The 23,346-nt window shown below is 40.3% G+C and overlaps 2 protein-coding genes across 10 annotated transcripts in view; one reads left to right on the top strand and one right to left on the bottom strand.

The window, feature by feature from the left end:
- Positions 1-2,976, bottom strand: part of LOC308246547 (cytochrome b5 reductase 4) — a 185,846-nt gene extending 182,870 nt beyond the window's left edge. Inside the window, exon 1 of the mRNA XM_080664927.1 lies at positions 2,910-2,976. The gene's annotated coding sequence lies outside the window, so the exon portion shown is untranslated. The remainder of the gene's footprint in view (positions 1-2,909) is intronic.
- The window catches only part of SNAP91 (synaptosome associated protein 91), a 138,014-nt gene continuing 116,289 nt past the window's right edge, over positions 1,622-23,346 (top strand). For 4 of the 9 annotated variants that reach the window (XM_080664910.1, XM_080664916.1, XM_080664917.1 and 1 more), the window contains exons 1-2: positions 2,018-2,270; positions 3,088-3,247. In XM_080664910.1, coding sequence (XP_080521036.1) covers positions 3,118-3,247 — 130 coding nt within the window. In that variant the 5' untranslated portion in view covers positions 2,018-2,270; positions 3,088-3,117. Of the gene's footprint in view, positions 1,715-1,776; positions 1,998-2,017; positions 2,271-2,603; positions 2,722-3,087; positions 3,248-23,346 lie in introns of those variants that run through there. The other 5 variants (XM_080664913.1, XM_080664911.1, XM_080664914.1 and 2 more) reach the window with 5 other exon arrangements.

A 23,346-nucleotide genomic window follows, 5' to 3' on the forward strand; every position in this document is an offset into this window, starting at 1 on the left:
CTCAGGTTGTTGCCTGAGGTGATTGCCCTTTGCTTTGTTTCTTTAATTTTACTCATGTGTCTTACAAATAAGCTGAAACCAAGAGCTTAAACACGTTTTCCCTCATGTGTTGATATAAATTGTCAGTCTACATGTTAATTATTGTTGGTTTGGTTTTTCTCTATTAGATCTGATACTCAGAATAAAACATGAAAGTTAAATGAGAGACTTAGAAAACATCTGTACAGTGACATACATGTATTTTGACTCAGAAAAAAAATAGTGTGTTTTTTTCTCAGCCAATGTTTTGGATGTCTATTGTATATAACATCTATTGTAGACCATTGAGAGAGATCTAAAGATCCTTCATTTTGTAAAAATATGGGAAATCGATGTTTGGCCCTGGCCAGGTACTTCAGATTAGAGTGTTGTCCTGATACCCCAAGGTTGCGGATTTGATCCCCAGTTTGGGCACATTCAACCAATGAATACATAAATAAGTGGAATAACAAATCAATGTTTCTCTCTCTCTCAAATCAATAAATAAATAAAGTCAATGCTTATTCTTGCTGAAGATTTATTGAATACTATTTATTGTGTGCATGGGCATTCAAGGCCCATATGATCAAGTAATATCACACCTAGGTATTTACCTAAGAGAAATAAAAACACATCTCTGTTATTGCATAGTATAATTCCATTGTGTGGATCCACCACTTTTTGTCTATCCCCTTACACCAGCATAACATTTGGGTTTCTTCCAGTTGGGTCATCATATAAAGCTACTACAAGTTTTGAGTACACATTTTTTAATGGAGATGTGTTTTTATTTTTCTTGGATAAATACTTAGGTGTGATATTGCTAGATCATGTGGTAAGACTAGTATTTGAACCCTAACAATGTTGGTCTTGGGCAGTCTTTCCTTTAGTCATCATGCTTCTAATTAATGCTAAAAGTCAGTCAGTCCCAAGGGTTATGAAATACTGAACACTGTACCAGGTGAAAGAGAGAACACAACAAAACCTTGATAGTATAGGTAGACATTTTACAACCTCCAGTCCAAATAGAGGCCTCCCATAGAGAGGAAAAAATATCAAGGAAAATTACAACTCAAGTTCTGATTTTGATTCCACTTTACAAACTTAAAAAGATTTTTTTTTAAGGTTAAGGTAAATAACAATTTTTGAAAATGTCAACACGTGAAACTATTCCTGAGCCCAAATCCCTGTTTAGAAATTCATGCATGCAATTCAAACACTATATTTAATTGGCCGAAATTACTTTTTAATGGTACAAAACGAGTTTTCTTTACACACCCAAATGATTACTGTGAATATGATCTGGGACTCCATTGACGGCTTTGCTAATTATTTGTCCTTGCAGCTGACCTTAATATCCATTTAAGACCAAAATGGCTAGAATTGCCTGCCCACCCAGGCTCCCGATTGTTAGAGACAAGTAGAGGAGCTCCAAGGAGTTGAGGACGCACAGGTAACGGGTGCGGTTGGTTGGCAGAATCTGACATTTTAAATCGTCCTGCCCATCTGGGCTAAGTCTGCCTTTGACAGGAGGGCGCGTGTGAGACAAATGTAGGAGGGAATAGGAGGCTGGGATCTGTCAGACAGAGCGTGACCACGCCCTAGCCTTGGCCTTTACCGAAGAAACTCCAGAACCCACTCGCAGGGCTGCGCCTACACCGCCGCCGGCCCAGGCGCATCCCGCAGTCGGTGGCAGGTGTGTGCGGCGCGCGCGCGCGGAGTGCTTGCGGGTGCGGGTCCAGCGGGCGGAGGGAGGGCTGGGCGTCCGGCGGGGAGTGGAAGGCTGCGTGGACGTCGGCCTCCCCGCATCTTGCCTCCCTCTCTCTCCGCGCTTACCCGGGATGCTAGCGCGCGGCGCGCCCGGCTCGAGGGGGCGGCGTGTGTGAGTAGCTGGGAGGGGGCCGCCAGGAGCTCCGCGGAGAGCTCGCCCGGGTTTGTCCGCCGCCGTCACCTGACTCGTCGGAGCAGCCACAGCTGAGGTGGGGGCGGGGATGGGGACGCAGCGCGGAGAGCTGGGGAGACGCGGCGCGGCGGCGCTGGCGGCGGAGGGGGCGGGCGGGCACTGGCTCCTGGGGCCACTGGCGACGGGCGCACGGACCACGGAGCTGAGAGCAGGGGCTGGGCCGGGGCTGGAGGTATCGTGCCCGGGGCACCGGGTCCACGCGCGGCCGCACACACCCACCCGGCGCGGCTTCCCTCGGTGGCCCAGGCTCGGCTCATCCTGCGGCGGGCGGCGCCGCTCCTGGGGCGGGGTGAGTACCCGCGGCTGGGCTGGGCCCCCTCCCCCTTGCGGGGCCCACGGGGACCGGGAAGGATAATCCTGGGGCGCGGAGAAGGGCAGTGGCCGGGTGACAGCGCCTCGGCGCTGAGGACGGCGGGGGGCTGGGCTGTCCTGCTGACAGGAAGGGCGAGGCGCCCAGAGAGTCGGGCGCCTCCGCAGAGCGGCGCGGTCCATGCAGCGGGGATTTGGGGGCGAAGGGAGGCTTCCCGGGCGAAGGGCCTCGGCCAGGCTTTGGACGCGGAGGAAGGAAAGGGAGGCGAGGGCATAACATGGCGCAACATTAGGATAATCTCCACTGCGGCCGCGGGAGGACGAGCCCATTGCTGCAGCAGCGGGAGGAGGAGGGAAGCGGCCGGGGCTTGGGTATCCAATTCATTTTCCGAAGCCTGCGGGCTGCAAGGTGGCAGCCCTGCGGCGGGGAGGTGAGAGGTGGGCACCCGGTGGGCGCAACGCCCGGGGAATAACCCCGAAGCACGCCGGTCTGGCACCTGGGGATCAGGTTGCAGGCAAAGTGCTGATTGGGGGCGCCGAAGGGGTGAGGCGACGCTGGAGGGGATGATGGCAGGATGCTGGGACGGGAGCCCGCGCTGGGGTTGCGTGACAGACCTACCCTTGCTCAAGACCCCCTAGACCGCGTTTCAGGAACAGGCGCGTTTCTGGCTCCAAGAGGTGGTACCAGGGCGGGACGGAGAAGAGAGCCGCCGTGCGGTTGGAGGAGGCAAGGCCTGGGTGCTCCGAGGGTAGGGTCTGTAGTTTAAAGCAAGACCATCTCCTCTACTTTCCCGCAGAAGAGGAGGCGGTAGACGCGGCCAGAGAAGATGTCGGGCCAAACGCTCACGGACAGGATTGCCGCGGCTCAGTACAGCGTGACAGGCTCCGCTGTGGCCAGAGCGGTCTGCAAAGCCACCACTCATGAAGTGATGGGCCCCAAGAAAAAGCACCTGGACTGTAAGCATCTCTTTATATAAGTGGGACATGCGCATGGCAGAGGCGCCCTGGATGCCGGCGGCGCGGCCTGGGCTCGCTGTCTAGAATGCTGCAGCCTTTACAACTCTCAGCGGGGCTGGCCAGAGCTGGACATCTCCAACGCTGGAGGTGTCTGTTTCCTTGGGTCAGCCCCCAAACCTTGTCTTTGAGCCATTCCCGCCCTCCCCCCACTCCGGCCTCTTTACCACCAAGGTCTTAGTGGAGAAAATATACATATTCATTAATGCTATAAGATACCAAGAAATTGTACATTCTGTATTAGGCACCTTTCACCTCTTTTTCTTTCTTCTTTCTTTCTCCATACTCCCTTCCTTCTCCGGGTTAGAGGAAATCAGGGGTTGCACAGTCATAACAACAGCAGAAATAAGATGGATTTAGGGAAGGTCAAACTTGTCACCCTAGTTGTTTCTTAAATACATTTTGAACAGTTTTTAGATAATGCCATCTTTTTCAGTGTCGATGCTGAGATTTTGTGTGTGAGTGTGGGTGTATGAGTGTGTGTTGTATATAACCACACCAAACTGAAATAAATTCAAACTACCGAAGGAGGAAATTGCACTTCGTAGATAATGGGGATTTCGTTTTACACGTCCTGGCACACTGCTTTGTCCCATTCTCAGAAACTGCTGGGCAGAATGACACGAGGCTGTGGTCACAAAATGGATGTGCTTTTCCAGCATTTGAGGCAGTGTGATTTTAGATGAAAACATTTAATTCATAACTTTTTTTTCATATTGGTTATTTGATGGGAAAAATTAGTTTGGAATCTATATATTTCTGAAACAAATGTTTTCTTCAATTAACAGGCAATCTTTTGCTATTGAAGGGCAAATAGGGACACTCAGAAAAAGGCTTTCACCTGCTTTGGGTAGTGCGGCTCCTAGAAAGGCTGCATCAGAATCTGTTCTGTAGCTGCCATTCGGTCTTTTGGACCTGCTTAAGATCTGTCCTGTTATGATATTTGTTGGCAAAGGTCGGTGTTGGCATGAGAGACACAGATACAACCGTACCCGTTTCACATCTGATGCCCTTTGTCCATTTTCTGGTTTCCCTTTGCTGCAGGCCTTCCCCAGTGTCTTCCATGTGTAACTGGCTGAGAAAATGGCACCAGTGTTAGGGTTGACTCTCGTCCTATCTGTATAAGCTAAGCTTGATGAAGCTTACAACGGACTCTGTCAGGGTGTTCCAGCCTACTGAACCTGTTGTCCCATAAAAATGAATAATTTTGCTTCTAGAAGCTTGCTTGAGAGGAAAACAGCATTATTCCTTTCCTGAGGGATTTCTTAACAACATTTGTTGATTGTGGTATCATGTGTTATATATACAGTACAGTATGAGAGAGGCCACCAGGGCTGGGGCACCTAACAGAAGTGGAAATTATAAATTCATGACCAGCTCATTTTGCTGCAGCATGCTGAATCATTTAGCCATCTTTCCATCAGTTTCCCCAATAGTGGAAGGGTGACTCATGTCTTAAAGGTATGTCAGTCTAGCAGATCCTCATAATAAAAAGCTACAGTTTGTGGATTTGCTAAATGCTATGAAAATAATAAATTAGTATATCAATACACTTCAGAAAACATTCGCAGGTTTGAGCATTTCATTAAAACATTTTCAGATAAAGACTGACTTTTCCATATCTAAATATGTCATCAGTCATCTTAATCTTTTAGATGTCAAAAAAGTTCCTTAAAATTTTTTAAGGTGGAAGGTTTTCCAGTATTTGCAGCATATGTTAGTAAGTGGGGTGATTTTGAAGATGTGGAACTTAGGGATAAGATTCCATATTTAAAGAAAGCAGCTAAAGTCAGGAATTGGTATTGAATTATTAATGTGAATAGTCTTATGAGCTAAACATTTATTGAGCAATTACTGTATGCCAGGCAATGAGCTTTACATTAATTTGTCACTACTTAACTGGTTCAGGCAGGATAATTAACTATCACAACTTTTACCACTGTACTTATCTGTGGTTTATTTAGTAAAATTCTTCCTTGGAGGGTGGGGGGAAGGAACCATATTAGCCTGAATGGTCTAATCTTGAAAATACCAGCAAGGCTTTGTGTGAAATTGGGCCTCACAACTCATGTACTCAGTGCAGTCACTATGAAATGCATGCAAAAAAAAAAAAAAAAAAAAAAAAAAAACACAAAACAAAACATTTAAATCTGTCACATAAAAAAAAAAAGAGCAAAAGCCACATACTGAGAAGTATTGTTTTTGTTTGTTTTTTTACATTTTACTTTTCCACTAAGTCATACATTATCTTCACTTACAACCAATCTTAGGGAGGAATTTGGGAAGATAGATAGCACATTACTGATATGTCCTAATTTAAGAAAAAATGATACGGAGAATCTGAATATGCATAATATTATATTGATATGCATTGTAAGATGGCATCTTCACTCAGTATTCCTGGTGCAGTTTCTTTAAATGACAGTAAACTACCTTAGTAATTTATTCACAGGTTTTCAGTATCATACCAGTTATAAAAGTGAGTCACACCTGTCATTAAAACATACAAACACATAACTTAAGTTTCACTATAGGCCCTGAAGTATTCTTCAATAGTTGGTGTTTTAGTTTGAAAAATAATAAATACTACTTGGGAGGAAAAGAACATAAAATGTAGAGTTGGGCATTTTAAACAAAAAAATTATAATTTCTTGATTTGTGTATAACTTTTTAGTTTAGAGTTTAGATTGGGAGATTATAAGAATAGAATATATGGCTCTATAATTTTTTAAGATACCTGGTTAATTAAATGGGCTCAAAATCTTTATGAAAAGTGTACTTAATTAAAATACTGATTTAAAAGACAATTTTTTCTCTGTAGTTTCATAGGCCAAGAAAATTATTGTTAATTATGGTGATTTATAAAATGATGCTTAATGTTACATGATTTATACATTTGAAAAAATTGTTATTTTAAACGAGTAGGTGGAAATTTAATTTAAAAACCTCTAGAAATAAATTCTCTGATTTTTTTCCTTTTTTTCAATAACAGTATGTTTCTTAGAGGAAAAATATATTCATAAAAAGCTTTGCTATATTGAGCATCTATATATTAAATTTAAAGGATGTGTATACTTCAGTGTCTACAGAGAAACTGTATATACTAGTAAACTAGTTAAGGATTATATATTTTAAGGTAATTTTTGATTATGTAAAACTGTTATTCCATGCTCTACCCTACTCTAATAATGTTGCCCTGTGCCTATGACAATTAAACACCTAACCCAGTGGTCGGCAAACTCATTAATCAACAGAGCGGCAAACCACGGCGGCTCGCGAGCCACAGTTTGCCAACCACTGACCTAACCAATGTTAATTTGGCCTTAGTTTTTCTGGGTCTATCTATACATCCCCATTTCCTTTTCCTTGTAACTTTGTGTACAGATTTAATAGTACACAAAACATCCAGGACTCAGCAAGTATTTGCCTTCTTGGTTACGAGTGTTTTACATTTCAGTTGCTTTTCCTTTTCTGTTTTGTAAATGATGGGGTAAAGGATAGCTCAAGTCAAATAATAAAGTAACAAGATCCAGTAGGGTACCTAGTACCTACCCAAATGTTGTGTCAAGGTGAAACAACCACCACCACCAAAAAAAAGAGTTGGACGAAAGTAACACCTGCAAGGGGCGGGGGCACGGGGGGGGGGGGGCGGGGGGCAGGTGGGGATTTGGAAAGTTTTGTTGCCCTGGTATAAGATTCATTTTGATTAATAGCTCTTATGAGCAATTTATATATTTAAACTTAGACATTACTATTAACATCCAACCAAACCTTATGAAAAGCCAAATTATCAGTAATCCTATTTTTTTTTTTGTATTTTAAACCTCTTGAGGGTTTTTAATAATGAGTTTATCCCACATAATAGGCAAGTGATTCAAGTTCTGAATATTATGTTTGAGATCTTTTCATTTTTAAGTGATTCTTTTCCTCCCATATTAAGAAAAAATAGGCCTGTATTTCTTTTAAGAATATATGATAAAGGATAGGGTAAAATATGGTCTGCGTTTTGATTCAAGGCAAATATTGGCAAATTACCACAAAATTACTGCTGCCTTAATTCTGTTCATAAAATATCTGTTATTAAGTAAGAAATTTTCTGAGTGAACATAAAATTTAAACCTAAAAGTTTATTTGCAGAAGCTTGCTTACTATATATAAAATATATTTTGATATATAGAACTCCTAATTCAGTTAATACCATATCTATATTTGTTATAACTTACAGAGCTTTCTATAGTGCTACAATCCAAAAAAGTAAGCAAAGTTTATTGAATAAAATTAATTGGGACAATATATAAAAGTTTACTGAACACTAGTGCAACTTTCAATATGAGAAGTATACTAGCTTGCTGTAAATATATTTTACTTTGATTCCAGTTATTCTCATTTAACTATTTATTATTGTCTAAATATCCCCTTCATTTTCCTGTCAAGACACACTGTTTCTTCTTGACTTCTCCAGAAGACCCCGCCCATGTGTGGTATACCAGTAAAACACTCTGAATTATTTTTTAGGCAGCTAAGAAGGGATGGAGAAAATATACTTCCAAACAGCGTTTCAGAAATCAGAAATCCAAGGGGTCCAATCTGTGTGGTCCTGTGATGTTTCTCAGATGATGCTCAGCATCCCAGGAGGAAACAAAAGAGAGCATGTGAGATTTAGGGGTTGGCAGGAGCCAGGGAGGAAAAAGGGGTGCCAAGAGTCAGGTAGTAGTAGGGAACCTGCTTCAGAAATGACTTAAAGTAACTCCGAAGGCTTTGTAACCAGCTAGTGGAAAAATTGGGATTTCTTTCTGGATCTTTTTACTTCCTCATTTTCAGAGAAATTTTTTTAAATGTTAAATATATTTGGATTCCTTTTAATATTTTTTCCTCTTTGGCAATCAGTGTGGTTAGTAGATATCTTCTTAAAACCAGTATAAAATTGGTAACTCAAGCTGATGTTTTAAAAGTTGCCCTAGTGGTTTAAAAAATGGTATACATGGAAAAATACATAAAAATTACATATGTAGTAGGTAAATTCGTATCTTAGTTTCAGTATTAGCTTGCAGCATTTTAGATTAAAATCTCGATTTTGGGTACATTGCCATATTAGCTTTAATGTTTAATAAATGGTCACTGAAGTCTTATTTGTAATTTAATCTGGGCACTTAGTTGCCATAGATCTCTCTCTTAGCTTTTCACAAATAAATATCTTACCTCCTCTCTTCAAATTGATCGATGCTAGGATAGAGTGTTCTTTGGAGCTTATCTGGGTTTCAATAACTTGGTAAAGAAGGTCAGAAATGATATACAACCCTGCTCCCTCAGGGCCGAGGACACTTTCTTTATACAGAGTCGTAGGTTAGTTGACTCAGCTCCTGAGCCTGCAGCTACTGAGAGAGCCTGCAAATATAATCCTGGTGTAGTTAAATAATTTGAAAAGCCACATTTCTCGCCATTCAAAATATTGTAATTTTTTTTTCTTTGTGGAGAAATATATTGTTTGCTTGTGAAGGAAATGTTGACTGATTTTTCTTAAGTGTTGATGTAATGTGCTCACTCATTTGTTTCTCATAAAGGGGGTGGGGTGGGGGAGAATAGTTGAATGGCATCCCAGTGTCAAATGTGTGATAATCTGAAGTAAGAAATGATGGAGTCTTCCTTAGAGCACAAACCAGAGAGAGAACTGTACCCTGAAGCCTTCACCCTTCCATGTGTGTACATAAGGTTTCTCTCTTAGGCATTTTAAAAAATATATTTTTATTTATTTTAGAGAGAGAGGAAAGGACAAGGAGAAAGAGAGAGAGACATTGGTTGGTTGCCTTCAGCTGAACCCACAAACTGGGCATGTGCCCTGATGGGGAATCAAATTGGTGATGTTTCAGTATATGGGACGACGTTCAACCAACTGAGCCATACTGACCAGGGCTCTCTTATGCATTTTTATGGAGAACCTAATGTCTTCTGAGGGATTTTGTCATGAGCCATTCCTGGCTGCTCAGGAAAGAGAGAAGCGGGATCTTGGCCTGCTTTCTGTGATTTTGTTTTTTGGCCTTGATTATTTTCCTAGAGTTGGCACTTTTATTTTCAATTATAATTCTCCTTCTTCCTACATCATTTATTCTCTTTGTCTTCGGTACGTTAACCTCTCTTTCTATCTCTCTTATAAATATTTTCAAGTATCTCAATTTAAAACAAGCAAAACCACCTGCACACAACTCTCCTTGGACTCTGTGACCTCTGGCATCCTTGCTTTTCTGTCACGACCAAACTTCTTGAAACAATAACTCGCCATTCCAAAGAAAACAAACCCAACTCTACTCCTTTGGATGTTCTGTGTCTTTGATTGGCTTAATCCATGCATGAAAGATTGGAATTGCTATTAGGAGCTAGGCATTACACAAGACATGAACCTGAGAGTTATCCCTCATCTCTCAAATCCAGTGGGTTATTAATTATTAAAAACTCTCTGAAATCTCCTTATTTAGCTGTCTTCTGCCTTGGTTTAGATCATTAATAAACCTCAACTGTAAAATGAAGATTAATAATAGTACTGACCTCACTTTTGGTAAGGAACAAATGAAATAATGCATGTAGAACCCCTAGCCCAGAGTTTAACACATGAATGTGAAAAGAACATCAGTTATTACTACTACTACTCCCACTAACCATTACTAGTATAATTGTTGTTGTTGCTGCTACTAGTACTATTATTGCTACTACCACCACCATAGCAACTGATATATACAATCCGTAGTGGTTTGCCCTTACTACTTCTCCAGGCTTGCTCCATGCCCCCTCCTTTCAGTTGCTTCAGTTTTTACTTTAACTTCAACTTTCCCCTTTGATAATTTGGAAGCTTTATATATTATTTCTGCTTTTTTAGTGATTACCCTTAAGATTTTAATATGCATACTTAAAGACAAAAATAGGTCAGTATGTCTTTTTTCCTCCCAAACAAAACAAATTTAGAAACTTTTAACTCCAATCACCCCCTTTTTACTTACATGCTATAACTGTCCAGTGTTTTAATTTCATCATAGTTTTAAACTCCAAAGCTAGATATTATTATTCAGTATAGGCAGTGCTTATTTAAATGTGTCCACCTTGACTTCTTTGGTCACCATTCCTTCATTATGTCTAAGGCTTTCTTGTTTTTACTTTCTTTTTTTAAAAAATATTTTTCAATTATAGTTGACATACTCATATTCATTTCAAGTGTAGAGCGTAGTGATTGGACATTTATACACCTTGGGAAGTAATCACCCCAATAAGTATAGTACCCATCTGTTATTATAATACAGTTATTATAATATCATTGACTATATTTCCTGTGCTGCACTTTACATCCCAGGGACTATTTTTATGACTGGCAATTTGTACTTCTTAATCCCATTCACCCATATTCCCTAAGCCCCTTCCATCTGGTGAACACTGATTTGTTCTCTGTATCTATAAGTTTGTATAGTTTGTTCATTTATTTTGTTTTTTAGATTCCACATATAAGTGAAATCATATGGTTTTTGTCTTTCTCTGTTTGACTTATTTCACTTAACATAATACCCTCTGGGTCCATCCATGTTGTCACAGATGGTAAGATTTCATTCTTTTGTATGGCCAAGTAATATTATATTGTATATATGTACCACTGCTTTTTTATCCATTCATTTATTGATGGACACTTAGGTTGTTTCCATATCTTGGCTATTGTAAATAGTGCTGTAGTAACCATAGGGGTGCATATATCTTTGCAGATCAGTGTTTTGTATTTCTTCAGATAAATACCCAGAAGAGGAATTGCTGGGTGACATAATAATTCTATTTTTAATTATTTGAGGAACCTCCATACTGATCTTCATATTGGCTGCACCCATTTACAATTCCACCAATAGTACATGAGAGTTCCCTTTTCTCCACATCCTCACCAACACTTGTTGTTTGCTGATTTATTGATGATAGCCCTTCTGACAGGTGTGAGGTGATATCTCATTGTGGTTTTAACTTGCATTTCCCTGATTATTAGTAATGTTGAGCATCTTTGCATATGTCTGTTGGTCATTTGTATGTCCTCTTTGGAGAAATGTCTATTTAGGTCTTCTGCCCATTTTGGATTTTTGTTGTTTTTTTATGTTGAGTTGTATGAGTTCTTTTTAAATTTTGGCTATTAACCCCTTATCAGATGTATCATTGGCAAATATCTTCTCCATTCAGTAGCTTGTATTCTGTTTTGTTGATGGTTTTGTTCACTCTGCAAAAACATTTTAGTTTGATGTAGTCCATTTGTTTATTTTTATGCTTTGTTTCCCTTGCCTGAGGAGACATATAAAAAAAATATTACTAAGAGTGATGTCAAAGACTTTATTACCCATATTTTCTTCCAGGAGTTTTATGGTTCCAGGTCTTATACTTAAGTCTTCAATCTATTTTGCATTTATTTTTATATAGGGTTAGTTTATCTGTATATAAGTTTTATATTGGCAGTTATTTTCTCTTTGAGGATAATATTTAACTCTTGGTTTCCATTATTGTTCTTAAGAAGTCAACTATTAGTCTACCTGACTTGAGGTGATCTCTTTGTTTTTGTGACTGCTTTTAAAAACTGTTTGCTTTGTCCTTCTGTAGTGTATGTGTGTTTAGATGTAGCCTTCTTTTTATTTATCCTATTTGGAACTTGTTGGATTCCCTGAATCTGAGAATTCATGTCTCTCATCAGTTCTGGAAAATCCTCAGCATTTCAGTTACCATTAATTGTTGCCTATACTCATTCTTTTTTCTCTTCTTCAAATATGATTATACATATGCTAGACTTCCTCATTATAGCCTTATGTTTCTAGATATACCTTTCATAGTTTCTATTTCCTTCACTGTTTAGCATGCTTTGTTTTTCAGATATATTCCAGATCATTTATTCTCTCTTTAGCTATGACTTTTTTGCTTTTATTCCTCCTTAGTTTTTAATATTATTTATTTACTGTTTTTCATTTTTAAAGTTTTTCAATTTTGTTTTTTTATAACATACATTTCTTGCTCACATGTTTGAGTTCCTCTTTTATTTCTTTACCATTTTGCATACAATTCATTTTCTATTTTGTATCTCATAGACTCATTCCATGAAGTTCTGTTTCTGCTATTATTTTTGCCTGATCCTCACTCAAGATTTGTTTCCTCATGTGTTTTGTAATTTTGGACTCTGAAATCATGTTGGCTAGGACTTCATCTGTGGGAATCCTGAGCGCCTAGGGCAAGGGTGGGCAAACTTTTTGACTCGAGGGCCACAATGGGTTCTTAAACTGGACCGGAGGGCCGGAACAAAAGCATGGATGGAGTGTTTGTGTGAACTAATATAAATTCAAAGTAAAGGAGCGGAGAGGAGAGCAAGAGAACCGGATAGAACAGCCGGATCCGGCCCGCGGGCCGTAGTTTGCCCACGGCTGGCCTAGGGTCACCTCTAGAGAATTTATTTTTGCTTCTGCGAGGTCTCACAGTGCTACCACCTTGGGAGCATCTTAAGTTGATTTCTGCTATTGGAGTTTCTGAACTAGTACAAGTCTAGGTTGATATTTGGAAAATCGAAAAAGCTCAGAAGACCTTCCCCCCACCCCAAATCATTTAGCAGCAAAATTTGACCTGATAATAGCTATTATACTACATGCCATGAATTTTCATGTGTTGAGCTACAGAAATATGCTCATATTATGTGTGTTGTCCAGATTATACTGGGTGTTACTTAATATATGGTGTACTTTAGTATGTATCATATTACTTTTGTAAAATCTGAAAAATCCTAAATTCTGAAACATACATGGCTCTGAAGGTCTCCTGCTAGAGGAGTATGAATCTGTAGTCTACATTTGAATCATAGTCTTGGATAGAGGGAAACTATGGTTATGCTTTTTCTTCATCTACCCAGAACCTAAGCTGGGTGGGACAAGTTTTTCTGTTGTCTTCTTTGCTGGAATGTGTTCTTTTTGTTTTTGTTTTTCTTCTAATTTTACTAAGGGAGTAACTCTATGAGAATTCTAGATTTATATGGAGATCTTAGTTCCAGCTAGCCTCCTTCCTTATTCCCAAAGACCTTGTCTCCTGTTTTCCACAGGGCTCTTAAAATCTAAGCCTCTATCCACTCACATTAACACATGGCCTCAGGGAGCCTTCTTTTCAGTATCAGTTTACCATGTGGTTTTCTGCATCTTTTTTTTTTTTTTTTTTTCCGGCCCTGAGAATTGCTTTTCTTCTGCGTTTACCCAAATGGTTGGAAGGATGCTTGTATTATTTATCTGGATTATCAGGTGTTTGGTGGGTTTTTTTACAGGCTACCTGTATGCTAGAAATGGAACCAGCCTGCTTTCCTATCCTCTATTCTCCACCAATCCCCACCCCCAACACAAACACCACGGTCCTCTCCTGAGCCACTTTGAAATGCCGTAGTTACACTGTACTCTGTACCTTTGGGGCCTTTGCACATGCTCTTTCTGTGTTTAATGCATTTTTAAAATCTCATTTCTAAAACCTACATTAGTCATTCCTTTTCAGTGCTTATATCCCTATACATACATCCTTGTCATAGCACTCCGAAAGCGGTGGCAGGATTCTGTTCCATGGTTTCTTTCTTTCTCTGGTCTGCAGTTGAGGCTGCCTTATCCCTAACACCAGACATAGCATGGGAGCAAGTTTTAGTAAACATTTGCTAAATGATATTTTTATTACACATTCCCCATTTCCCAAATTTTAGACCCCTTTTTCCTTATTTCTATTTTAAAATTTTACCTTTACTTGCTAACCTTTCAGAAGAACAAAAAGTTACAACTTGATCCATTTTCTCTCACAGTTATGAATAATAGTCTAGTATCAGAGGAAAGCAAACAAATAAAGGGAACAGTAAATTGCCAATGTGGATAGTTAATGTTTATTTCCTAACAGTCTCTCAAAAATTTCATTCTTATGATAAGATAAAAACTTAATTGGGGGAAAATTATATTCTTGATAAGAAGAGTTTTTTGGCTATGTATTTAAAGCATACGTGTTCTTGTTTTGGTGCATATCATCAATGATTAGATAGTAGATGATTAGGTGTTAATATCAGAAAATTCTTTGCTAGCATTTTGTGTGTGTGTGTGTGCGTACACATTTGCTTTAGTTTGTTCTGAGTTGGATACCGTTGGGTAACATTGCTTTTCAGTTTCCATTTTATACTTCATGAATACATACATTATGAATAGTAAGGATAGTTACAGAAGAAAAGCATTATTTCAGAAGTAGCTACATGCTCTTAATTTTCACCAAAATCATATTATTCACTGTGTCTATAGTGGTATTACTCATTAACATAATAATATTACCATTAACTTTAGGATTTTAGAAAAGCAGTGAGGAAAGGAGACAAGCTTAAGCTAAAACCTTGGATTGTTCTGCCTTTGTAAAGAGAACAATAAATGTTGGCATATTTAATTTAGTTTTTAGTGACCTGTTTGGAAACATTAGAAATTACTTTCAGTGCTGAGGCTTTCAGTGGCTTATTTAGCACAAGCCCATTATTTATTCATTTAACAAATATTTGGGTATTTATGAAATGCCAGGAATTGTTCCAGGAGACAGGGACACCATGGTGAACAAGACACACACAGCTTTTGGCATCAGAGAGCTTGCGACTTAGTAGGGGAGACTGAAAATGAAAGAAGTAATTACAGGTGGTAAAAAAGGGACTACGTTTTAACGGGGAAGGCAAAGACTACAGTGGAGGTCCATAACAGAGGCAGTGATGTTTAAGCTCAGACTTGAAGAATGAGTGGGATTTACTTAGGTGAGGATAAGGACTGCTGCATTATCTTATCTAGGAAGAGGCTCAGAGTGAGCAAGGCACATTTTAGGAATTTAAAGAACTTAAGGGTTGCTGCAAAACTGAGTTGAGGAGGACTGAAAATGTTAATAGATGAGACCTGAGTTGTGAACAGGAGCCAGAACAGGGGCTGGGGCCAGGAGGATCTTCTAGGCTGGAGAGAATCTTAGAAATTGTTCAACCTCTTCATTTTTACAGATGAGGAAGCTGAGTCCCAAAGAGGCAAAATCACACATTCTACATATGTCAGTATTGAATAGTATTGAATAATTCTCATCTGCCTTCAGGAGATGTCCTAATGGGTCATTGCTTTGTTCACCTAGTTCTGTTTGCTATATATGCCAGAAAATAGCCTCTGTGTAGGTCATGTGGAAAATGTAAAAATATTTAAACGTAGATAGATAGTGTATATGTGTATGTTCACATGAACATATATATGCGTACATATATACACACAGACACACACACACACACACACACACACACACATAGATACACAAACACATACATTTTAACAGTCTGATTTAAAATTCATCATAAATGCAAACATAGCCCATGGCACTTCTGACACAGTGCACAGCATGCATTAGGCCCCGACGGTGTTCCTGGTCTGGTCCTGTTAGTCTGACCTCGTTTTATCCTTTCCCTCTTCTTGTCTGTTGCTTGCTTCTTGGGTCATGGTTGTGATACAGGAGAATGCTACTTATGCCATTGGTGACAGTGAAGACTAAAAAGATTACAGACTTGTAGTTAAAAGTCTTCCAAAAAACTATGTGTGAAAGCAAACTTCAATTTAAAGGCCATTTAGTTTGGTCTTATTATTGTGGTGACATAATGTATAACATTTGTTAACTATCCGTCACTGAAATTATAGAATTTTATAAATTAGGCTTAACTATTAAAAACCCAAAACCAAAAAAAAACACACAAAAAAACAAAAAACAAAAAATAAAATCACCATATACATTAACTATATCTTAGTATGTTCTTCCCATACTTCACTGGATTTGTTTTTAGTCTGAAACACCAAAGAAAAAACTAAAGTTATTAAAGTTTAGGTTAAGTAAATATCCAAGTGAAGAACTTTACCTTTCTCTTATTCTTTGCAAAACCAGTTGTTTTCACATCACCATGCATTGTAATTCCTTTCCTCAAGATAAATATTAAAACCATGTCAGAAGAGAGTCTATTGATTCTTCCTTAAGGGTTGAAATAAAATTTTAAAACAATTCCTATAGCCCTGACTGGTTTGGCTCAGTGGATGGAGCGTCGGCCTGTGGACTGAAGGGTCCCGGGTTTGATTCCGGTCAGGGGCATGTGCCTTGGTTGCGGGCACATCCCCAGTGGGGGGTGTGCAGGAGGCAGCTGATTGATGTTTCTCTCTCATGGATGTTTCTGGCTCTCTATCCCTCTCCTTTTCTCTCTGTGGAAAATCAATAAAATATATTTAAAAAATTCCTATAATCTCACCATCTACTTGATTAATGTTAAATTGTATAGCTTACAAACCCTCCATCATCTAGATAAATAATTCTGTTAGACCCAGGATTAATGAAATTTTGTTATTTTTGTCTCCCTCACCCAACAGGATTGCAATGTATTCATGTTTTTCTGGCGTCTTCCTTAAGTACTTTAACACTTATCATTCTGGTTTCGTCTACCTTTGAATGAGCATGACCTTAGCCGTGGAAGGTGGAAGGTTCCATGGAGGGCTGATTTGAGTCTGTGCTAATGAACAGGCTGAACTGACTATTTAACAACTGCATCTCCTCCTTGCTTTGTGGTTCTCTACTTGTTCTTTTTCCCCTACAAGAATACAAGAATTCTCATCATGGTTTCAAAGAAGCCACTTCATTTTTAGTTGCACTTTATTACATTTTGTGAAGAACTGTGTGCTATAGTAGCATTACTCTGTCAAGAGTGTTCTAGAAACGTATCTCAGTGGAATCGAGATTTGACTTTGGTTCTTCTGAGGGATTGTGCTAATAATTTCCCTTAATGTGCTGTGGACTCAGACAGAAGTGCTTCTTTAATTGAGTTCAGCATTACTTGTTCATATGGAAAAATAAGAATACAAATTGGGCAGTCATTTGGGAGGGCATATTGGCAGTCTTAATCAAAACTTTTGAAAGTCCTTTGACCCAGCAATTTGACTGCTGTAAATTTATCTCAGATAAATGAAAGGAAAAATAGAAAAAAACATGGATTCAAGGGTGCCTGTTGCAGCAATGTATATAGGAACACAAAATTGAATCCACCTAAATACTTAAAAAGTGATGGTGTATCCAAACAATATAATAGTGGGCAACCTTGAAAAATGAGATTCTTAAAGTATATTTGACCTGGGAAGGCAATTAATGATATATGATCTGGTTTTCATTTTTTAAAAAGTATGTATATGCCTATACTATATAGTTTAGTACAATATATATCAAAATATTTTCTGAGGGTTTAAGGAATTTTACTTTCCACCTTATATACCTTATACTAGTATACCCACATTGATCATGACCACTTTGATTGGGGGGGTTACAGGAATGTAGCTCATACTAGTTTGAGCAAAGATAGGATCATTTTGGCCTTTGTCACCAATCTGAGGGAAAGGCAGGGAGGAAGCTGGGCCTCTCTGGTCCTTGTTCAAGATCCCCCTCCACCTCCTGTTTCTCTTACCTCCACTTCACACAATAGTGGAGCATCTGCTTCATTCTCAAGCTCTTTCTCAGTGTGTCTGGAAACACGGTGGGCTGAAGCTCCCAGGGTCACATCACCGCAGCCTCACCCAGAGAAAGAGACTCTCTCCCTACTGCTAGAGTTTTACAAAATCAGAGGGAAGAATTCTGATTTGCTTTGCTCAGGGCATGGTTTGCCCATGTGAGTATGTGGCATCATCATACCTAATAATAGACAAACATGTAAATTGATGGTACCTCCTCTACGCCCACAGCCAATCAGAGTGAGTATGCAAATTAACCCAACAAAGATGGAGGTTAATTTGCATACATAGGTACCCAGCAGCCTGGGTCCAGGGAACGTTCTCAGCACCCAGGTCACTCTGAGGTAGGCCCCCCGTAGGTGCTGAGCAACCTGGGAAGGGCCTGAGCCAGGGAGCTCCTGGGCAAGGGCAGAGCTGGGTGATCGGAGGGAGCTGGGGGCCCCTGCCCAGGCCCCAAGGCGATAGGCCTGGCAGGGCTGGAGCTGGTGATGGGAGGGAGCTGGGGGTCCCCTGTCCAGGCTCCAAGCCCGGGCCAGAGGCTTGGGACCTGGGCAGGGGCGGATCAGGGCAATCGGAGGGGGCTGGGGGTCTCCTGTCCGGGCCAGAGGCTTGGGGGCTGGGCAGGGGTGGAGCCAGAGATCAGAGGCGATGGGTGTGAACTACAGAGGAAATACCTTTTCTGACTGCTCATTGGCTAAGCTCCCTGTTTGCCACTGGTAATATTCTTAGTAACTTGGGTATAAGAATCCAAAAAGGTGATCTAGGGTTTTTCCACCACACTCCTGGAGAAAAAAAGGAAGGTCTGCTGCTGGAGGGCTAAGAAATGTCATATCCTGCCCTAGCCAGTTTGGCTCAGTGAATAATGCCTAGGTTGCCAACTGCAGGGTCTGGGTCGATTCTGATCAAGGGCATGTACCTAGGTTGCAGGCTCCTCGCTGGCTGGGGCCCAGGTCAGGGCTCATGCAGGAGGCAACCAATCAAAGTGTTCCTCTCACTTTGATGTTTCTCTCTGTCTTTCCCTTTCTCTTCCACATTCTCTAAAAATCAATGGAAACATATCCTCAGGTGAGGATAAAAAAAAAGAAAGAAATGTCATATCCTATGAAAGACACATCTTGAAAATGCCTAAAGAAAGTTGTTATTTTTTCATGGTGAAGGGACTGGAGTTCATGTTGATGAAAACACCTTGGTGGCTGCGGTGACTGGCAGTGGCTGCAGCAGCAGGGTGATGGGGCTAGTGCCTTCCCCTGATCAGCCCGGTTGCCTCAGTAGGACATCCCCTGAGGGCTCCCAGTATGTGAGAGGGGGCAGGCTGGGCTGAGGGGACCCCCCACACACACCCAGTGCACGAATTTCATGCACTGGGCCCCTAGTATATAATAAAAGGCTAATATGCAAATTATCCCCTTGACTGGGAATTCCACCAGGAGTTCAACAGGGAATTTGACCAGAAATTGGGGTGGCTGGCCAATAGCCTGTGGCCCCTCCCCCCAGCCGGCCACCCCCCCCGATCGCCCCCCCCCCAACCCTGATCAGGGGCAGGACCAGCCAGCCAACTACCTGCAGCCCCTCCCCACAGCCAGACCCCACCTGTGCACAAATTCATGCACTGGGCCTCTAGTGATACTATAATTGTCACTCTCAACCAGAACTCCTTAATTGGAAATTCCAAGAGATAGTAGCCTGATGCAATTTTATTTTTTGCTCACATCACAGAATTCTGTGGGCAGCATGTTCCATCTAGGGATTCCATCCCCTAAGGCAGTGGTCGGCAAACTGGGGCTCTGTTGACTAATGAGTTTGCCAACCACTGCCTTAAGGTTTCAGCGTCCTCCACTGGATTCTGTGCATCTGTCTAACTGAGAAGGCTGACACCAAGGGGAGTAAGGTCCAGGCCTGCACAATATTTCACCTGTATTCCATTAGCAAGAGCTCAGTGGCCTCGCTAAAATGTAAGGGAAGGTCTAGCTGTGAGTCCAGAAGGGGAAGGAAATGGGATGTGAACAAATAGCATTGACCTCATCCTATCCAAGGAGAAAGAAATTGGATTACAGCTTGTCACTTCTACCTTAAAAACATTTATTTTATGCCACTGGGATTGCCAGAGATTTCACTGATGTAAGAATGTGGTTGTTATTACCTAGCAATAAGCTAGCTGCTGTTAAGTTTGCTTTCAGTGATGCTGGAGGATTCTGGAAATGGATGACTAGCTGGCCAGTAGACTCACTGTATATTCCTCCATCCTTGGCAGACATTGCAGATTGACCCTGGCACTCTTTTCTTCAGAGCTTTGATTTGGTCTCCAAGTGCATCCATATACACTGTTTTGAATTTCTATTGTCAATCATAGGTGACGCTTAAGATGAAACAGATTTGCCATCACTTGTCTAGGCAATTTATTCATCCTGGATACTAAGGCAAACTGCTCTCTGATTTTACCTAGACTTCCAGAATTGGCGTTCATCTTGGATGGTCCCAAGCCCAGGTTTCATTTGCCAGTGACCTTGACCTTGTCTTTAAAAGCTAGTAATTTGGAGATTGGTTAGGCCAGTGGTTGGCAAACTGCGGCTCACAAGCCACATGCGGCTCTTTGGCCCCTTGAGTGTGGCTCTTCCACAAAATACCACGGCCTGGGCGAGTCTATTTTGAAGAACTGGCATTAGAAGAAGTTTAAGTTTAAAAAATTTGGCTCTCAAAAGAAATTTCAATCGTTGTACTGTTGATATTTGGCTCTGTTGACTAATGAGTTTGCCGACCACTGGGTTAGGCCATGGAAAGTTGTTCTTCCCTGCTCTGTTTAATAGCATAAGGCTGACTCTCTATTTTGCCTTTAACAGAGACAGTTATAGCTATTGTGAGGCAGAAAAGGGATGTTTCGGGTTTTTGCATTTAAAACCTAAACTTTCTCAATGCATCAGGTTTGGATTTAATTGATTGCCTTCAAATATAAGTTATGCAAAGCACATTTGAATTTTAGTACCAAGAGATTCTCTTTGAATTGCTACTCAGGTACAAGTACATGGATATGTGTGTTTTTTAATGTAAGATTCACTTGTTTGATGTATAATGCATTAGTAGTCTGTCTTTCCCTGTAAGATTTAAGGGAATTAAAATCAAGAAATCAATTGCTATTATCCTCACAAACCCCATTTGAGGCAAATAACTCTTATTTCTACTGTACAGAGGGGGGAAATGAGGCCCAAAGAGGTTAGAGACCATCGAAGGTCCCACATCCAATGAGGGGAGGAGTCAGGATTTCATCAAGGATTCTAACTGAAAGAATTCTTTTTTTCCTTTGCATCATGTTGTCTGTGTCTCTAGTGTCATTCTCAAGTAGCAATAATCCCAAACAAAACCCATTACAACACCATTTAATTGTTAAATCCTTGGTTAAATTTATTCCTAGGTATTTTATTCCTTTTGAAGCATTTGTGAATGGGATGGTTTTGTTTTGTTTTGTTTCCCTTTCTGATAGTGCATTATTGGTGTATAAAAATGGAACTGATTTCTGGATATTTATTTTGTATCCTGATATTTTACTGAATTTATCTTTTTTTTTGGTGGAATCTTTAGGTTCTCTATATGTACAGTATCATGTCATCTGTAAATAATGACCATTTTACTCACCATATGATTGTTTCTGGGAATTAAAGACAGGGTGAGATCTGAAGGCAGGTTAGCTAATTAGCTAGATGGACAAAACCCTTGCAAAGGCCCTCCTCTGTTTCAGGGGGGTGAGTGGGGGAGAGGGTGGATACAAATGACTATTCTTGAGCCAGTCTCACCCCTCATCAGTTATGCCTCTTGATGATTTGCTCCAGACTCCTCTATTTTACCACTAGTGGCCCAGTGCACGAATTTGTGCACATAGAAAGGAAATTAATTAGAAGAAACATTTTAATATTTTAATATCACTTTTCACCCTTTCTCTATAATACAAGTGTTAACCAAATTCATGATTGACAATGACAGATCAAAACACACGCACGCAATTGGTGCCAGTGAGAGCTTTATATGTATCACACATGCATGAGTCAACTTAGCCTTTTATATATATAGAATAAACATGCTTAATTAGACCTGCTTTCTGATTTAGCTAAACTTTTTCCAGCCCAGTGAAGCACCCCGACTTCTCTTTTAGGTAACTGTCAGCAACACAGCAGTAAATATCAACATGAAGCAGATTATTATTGTAGATCATGCAGGGAGAACAAAGGGTAAAATATTTAACTGCAGCAGTGTTTGACTATATTCTGCTCAGTGAGAAGACCTGAAGTCATTTTCAAAGTCCACCATTTCTTACTTATTTTCAGTCAGGTCAAATTTTTAAGCTTTCTAAATCTCTGTTTTCCGGCTAATGAAAAGAAACTATGATTCCACCAAGTTTCTTATCTACCTACTCCAGGACTTCTGTGAGGATCAAATGAGATGAGGCATGGGAAAACGCTTCACAGACATTTGGTTAAAGGGTAAAATGTTTCCACATGGCTATAAAGCAAGTCATGTTCCTGGGCTGAAGAAACTGCAAGGAGGCTAGTCACTAGGGAGAGCAAGCTGGGCGTTGCTGCGTGACATCATTACCCCAGACGGACACTTAGCATATTAGCCTTTTATATGTATAGATACCTTTTCATTACAGACTTTGGGAAGTGGTAGAAGGTACAACAGAAGGAATACTGACTTGTGATCAGATGGCCTAATGTAATTCCAGGCTCAATTGCTTTTGGGCTGTGATCTTGGACCAATTAACTTAATTGGGGGGGTGGGGGTGGGGGGACTCAGTCTCTTCTTTTCTAAGGCATCATGGTGCTATGGTAACATTTAAATGAATAGATTTATTGAAAACAGCAATCACAGCAACAAATTTCAACCCTGAATTACTTTCTGAATTATTGTTATTGAAGGAAAAAGTCTTTTGGGCCCCAACAGTTATCTTCCTAGGTATCTTTCAGGTACTTTATGTGGCAGCTTCTCTGTGCTTATCTGTGGTATCAGCTTGAGAGACAGTAGTATATTCCTACAAGATATGAAAATATCTGGGGCAATTAAACCCTCACTATGGGGTTCATTATCTTGTTTTTGTTCTGTTAACAAATGTTAGTACTAATTATCAAAATATGAATGTAACTTGTGTTTGATTAACATCACCTCCTAAAATACATTATTGAGACTTTATTTTAAAAAAGTTTAGACTTAGCAATTTTTAGATATTAAACTTCTCAAATATAGAGTCTTTAAGTAAAAAAGAGTTATTGCTGCCCTGGCCAGTGTTTCTCAGTGGTTAGAGCATTGGACCTTGCACCTGAATGGTCCTGGGTTTGATTCCCAGTCATGGTTATGTACCTGGGTTGTAGGTTCGGTCCCATCCCCGGTCAGGGTGCGTGCAGGAGACAACCAATGGATGTATCTCTCTCACATCAATGTTTCTCTGTCTCTCTGTCTCTCTCTCTCCCTCTCTCTCTCTTTCCCCACCCCATTCCTTCCTCCCACTCTCTTTAAAATTCAATGGAA

The sequence above is a fragment of the Plecotus auritus genome (genome assembly GCF_963455305.1).
Source record: "Plecotus auritus genome assembly, chromosome: 4".
Lineage (NCBI taxonomy): Eukaryota > Metazoa > Chordata > Mammalia > Chiroptera > Vespertilionidae > Plecotus > Plecotus auritus.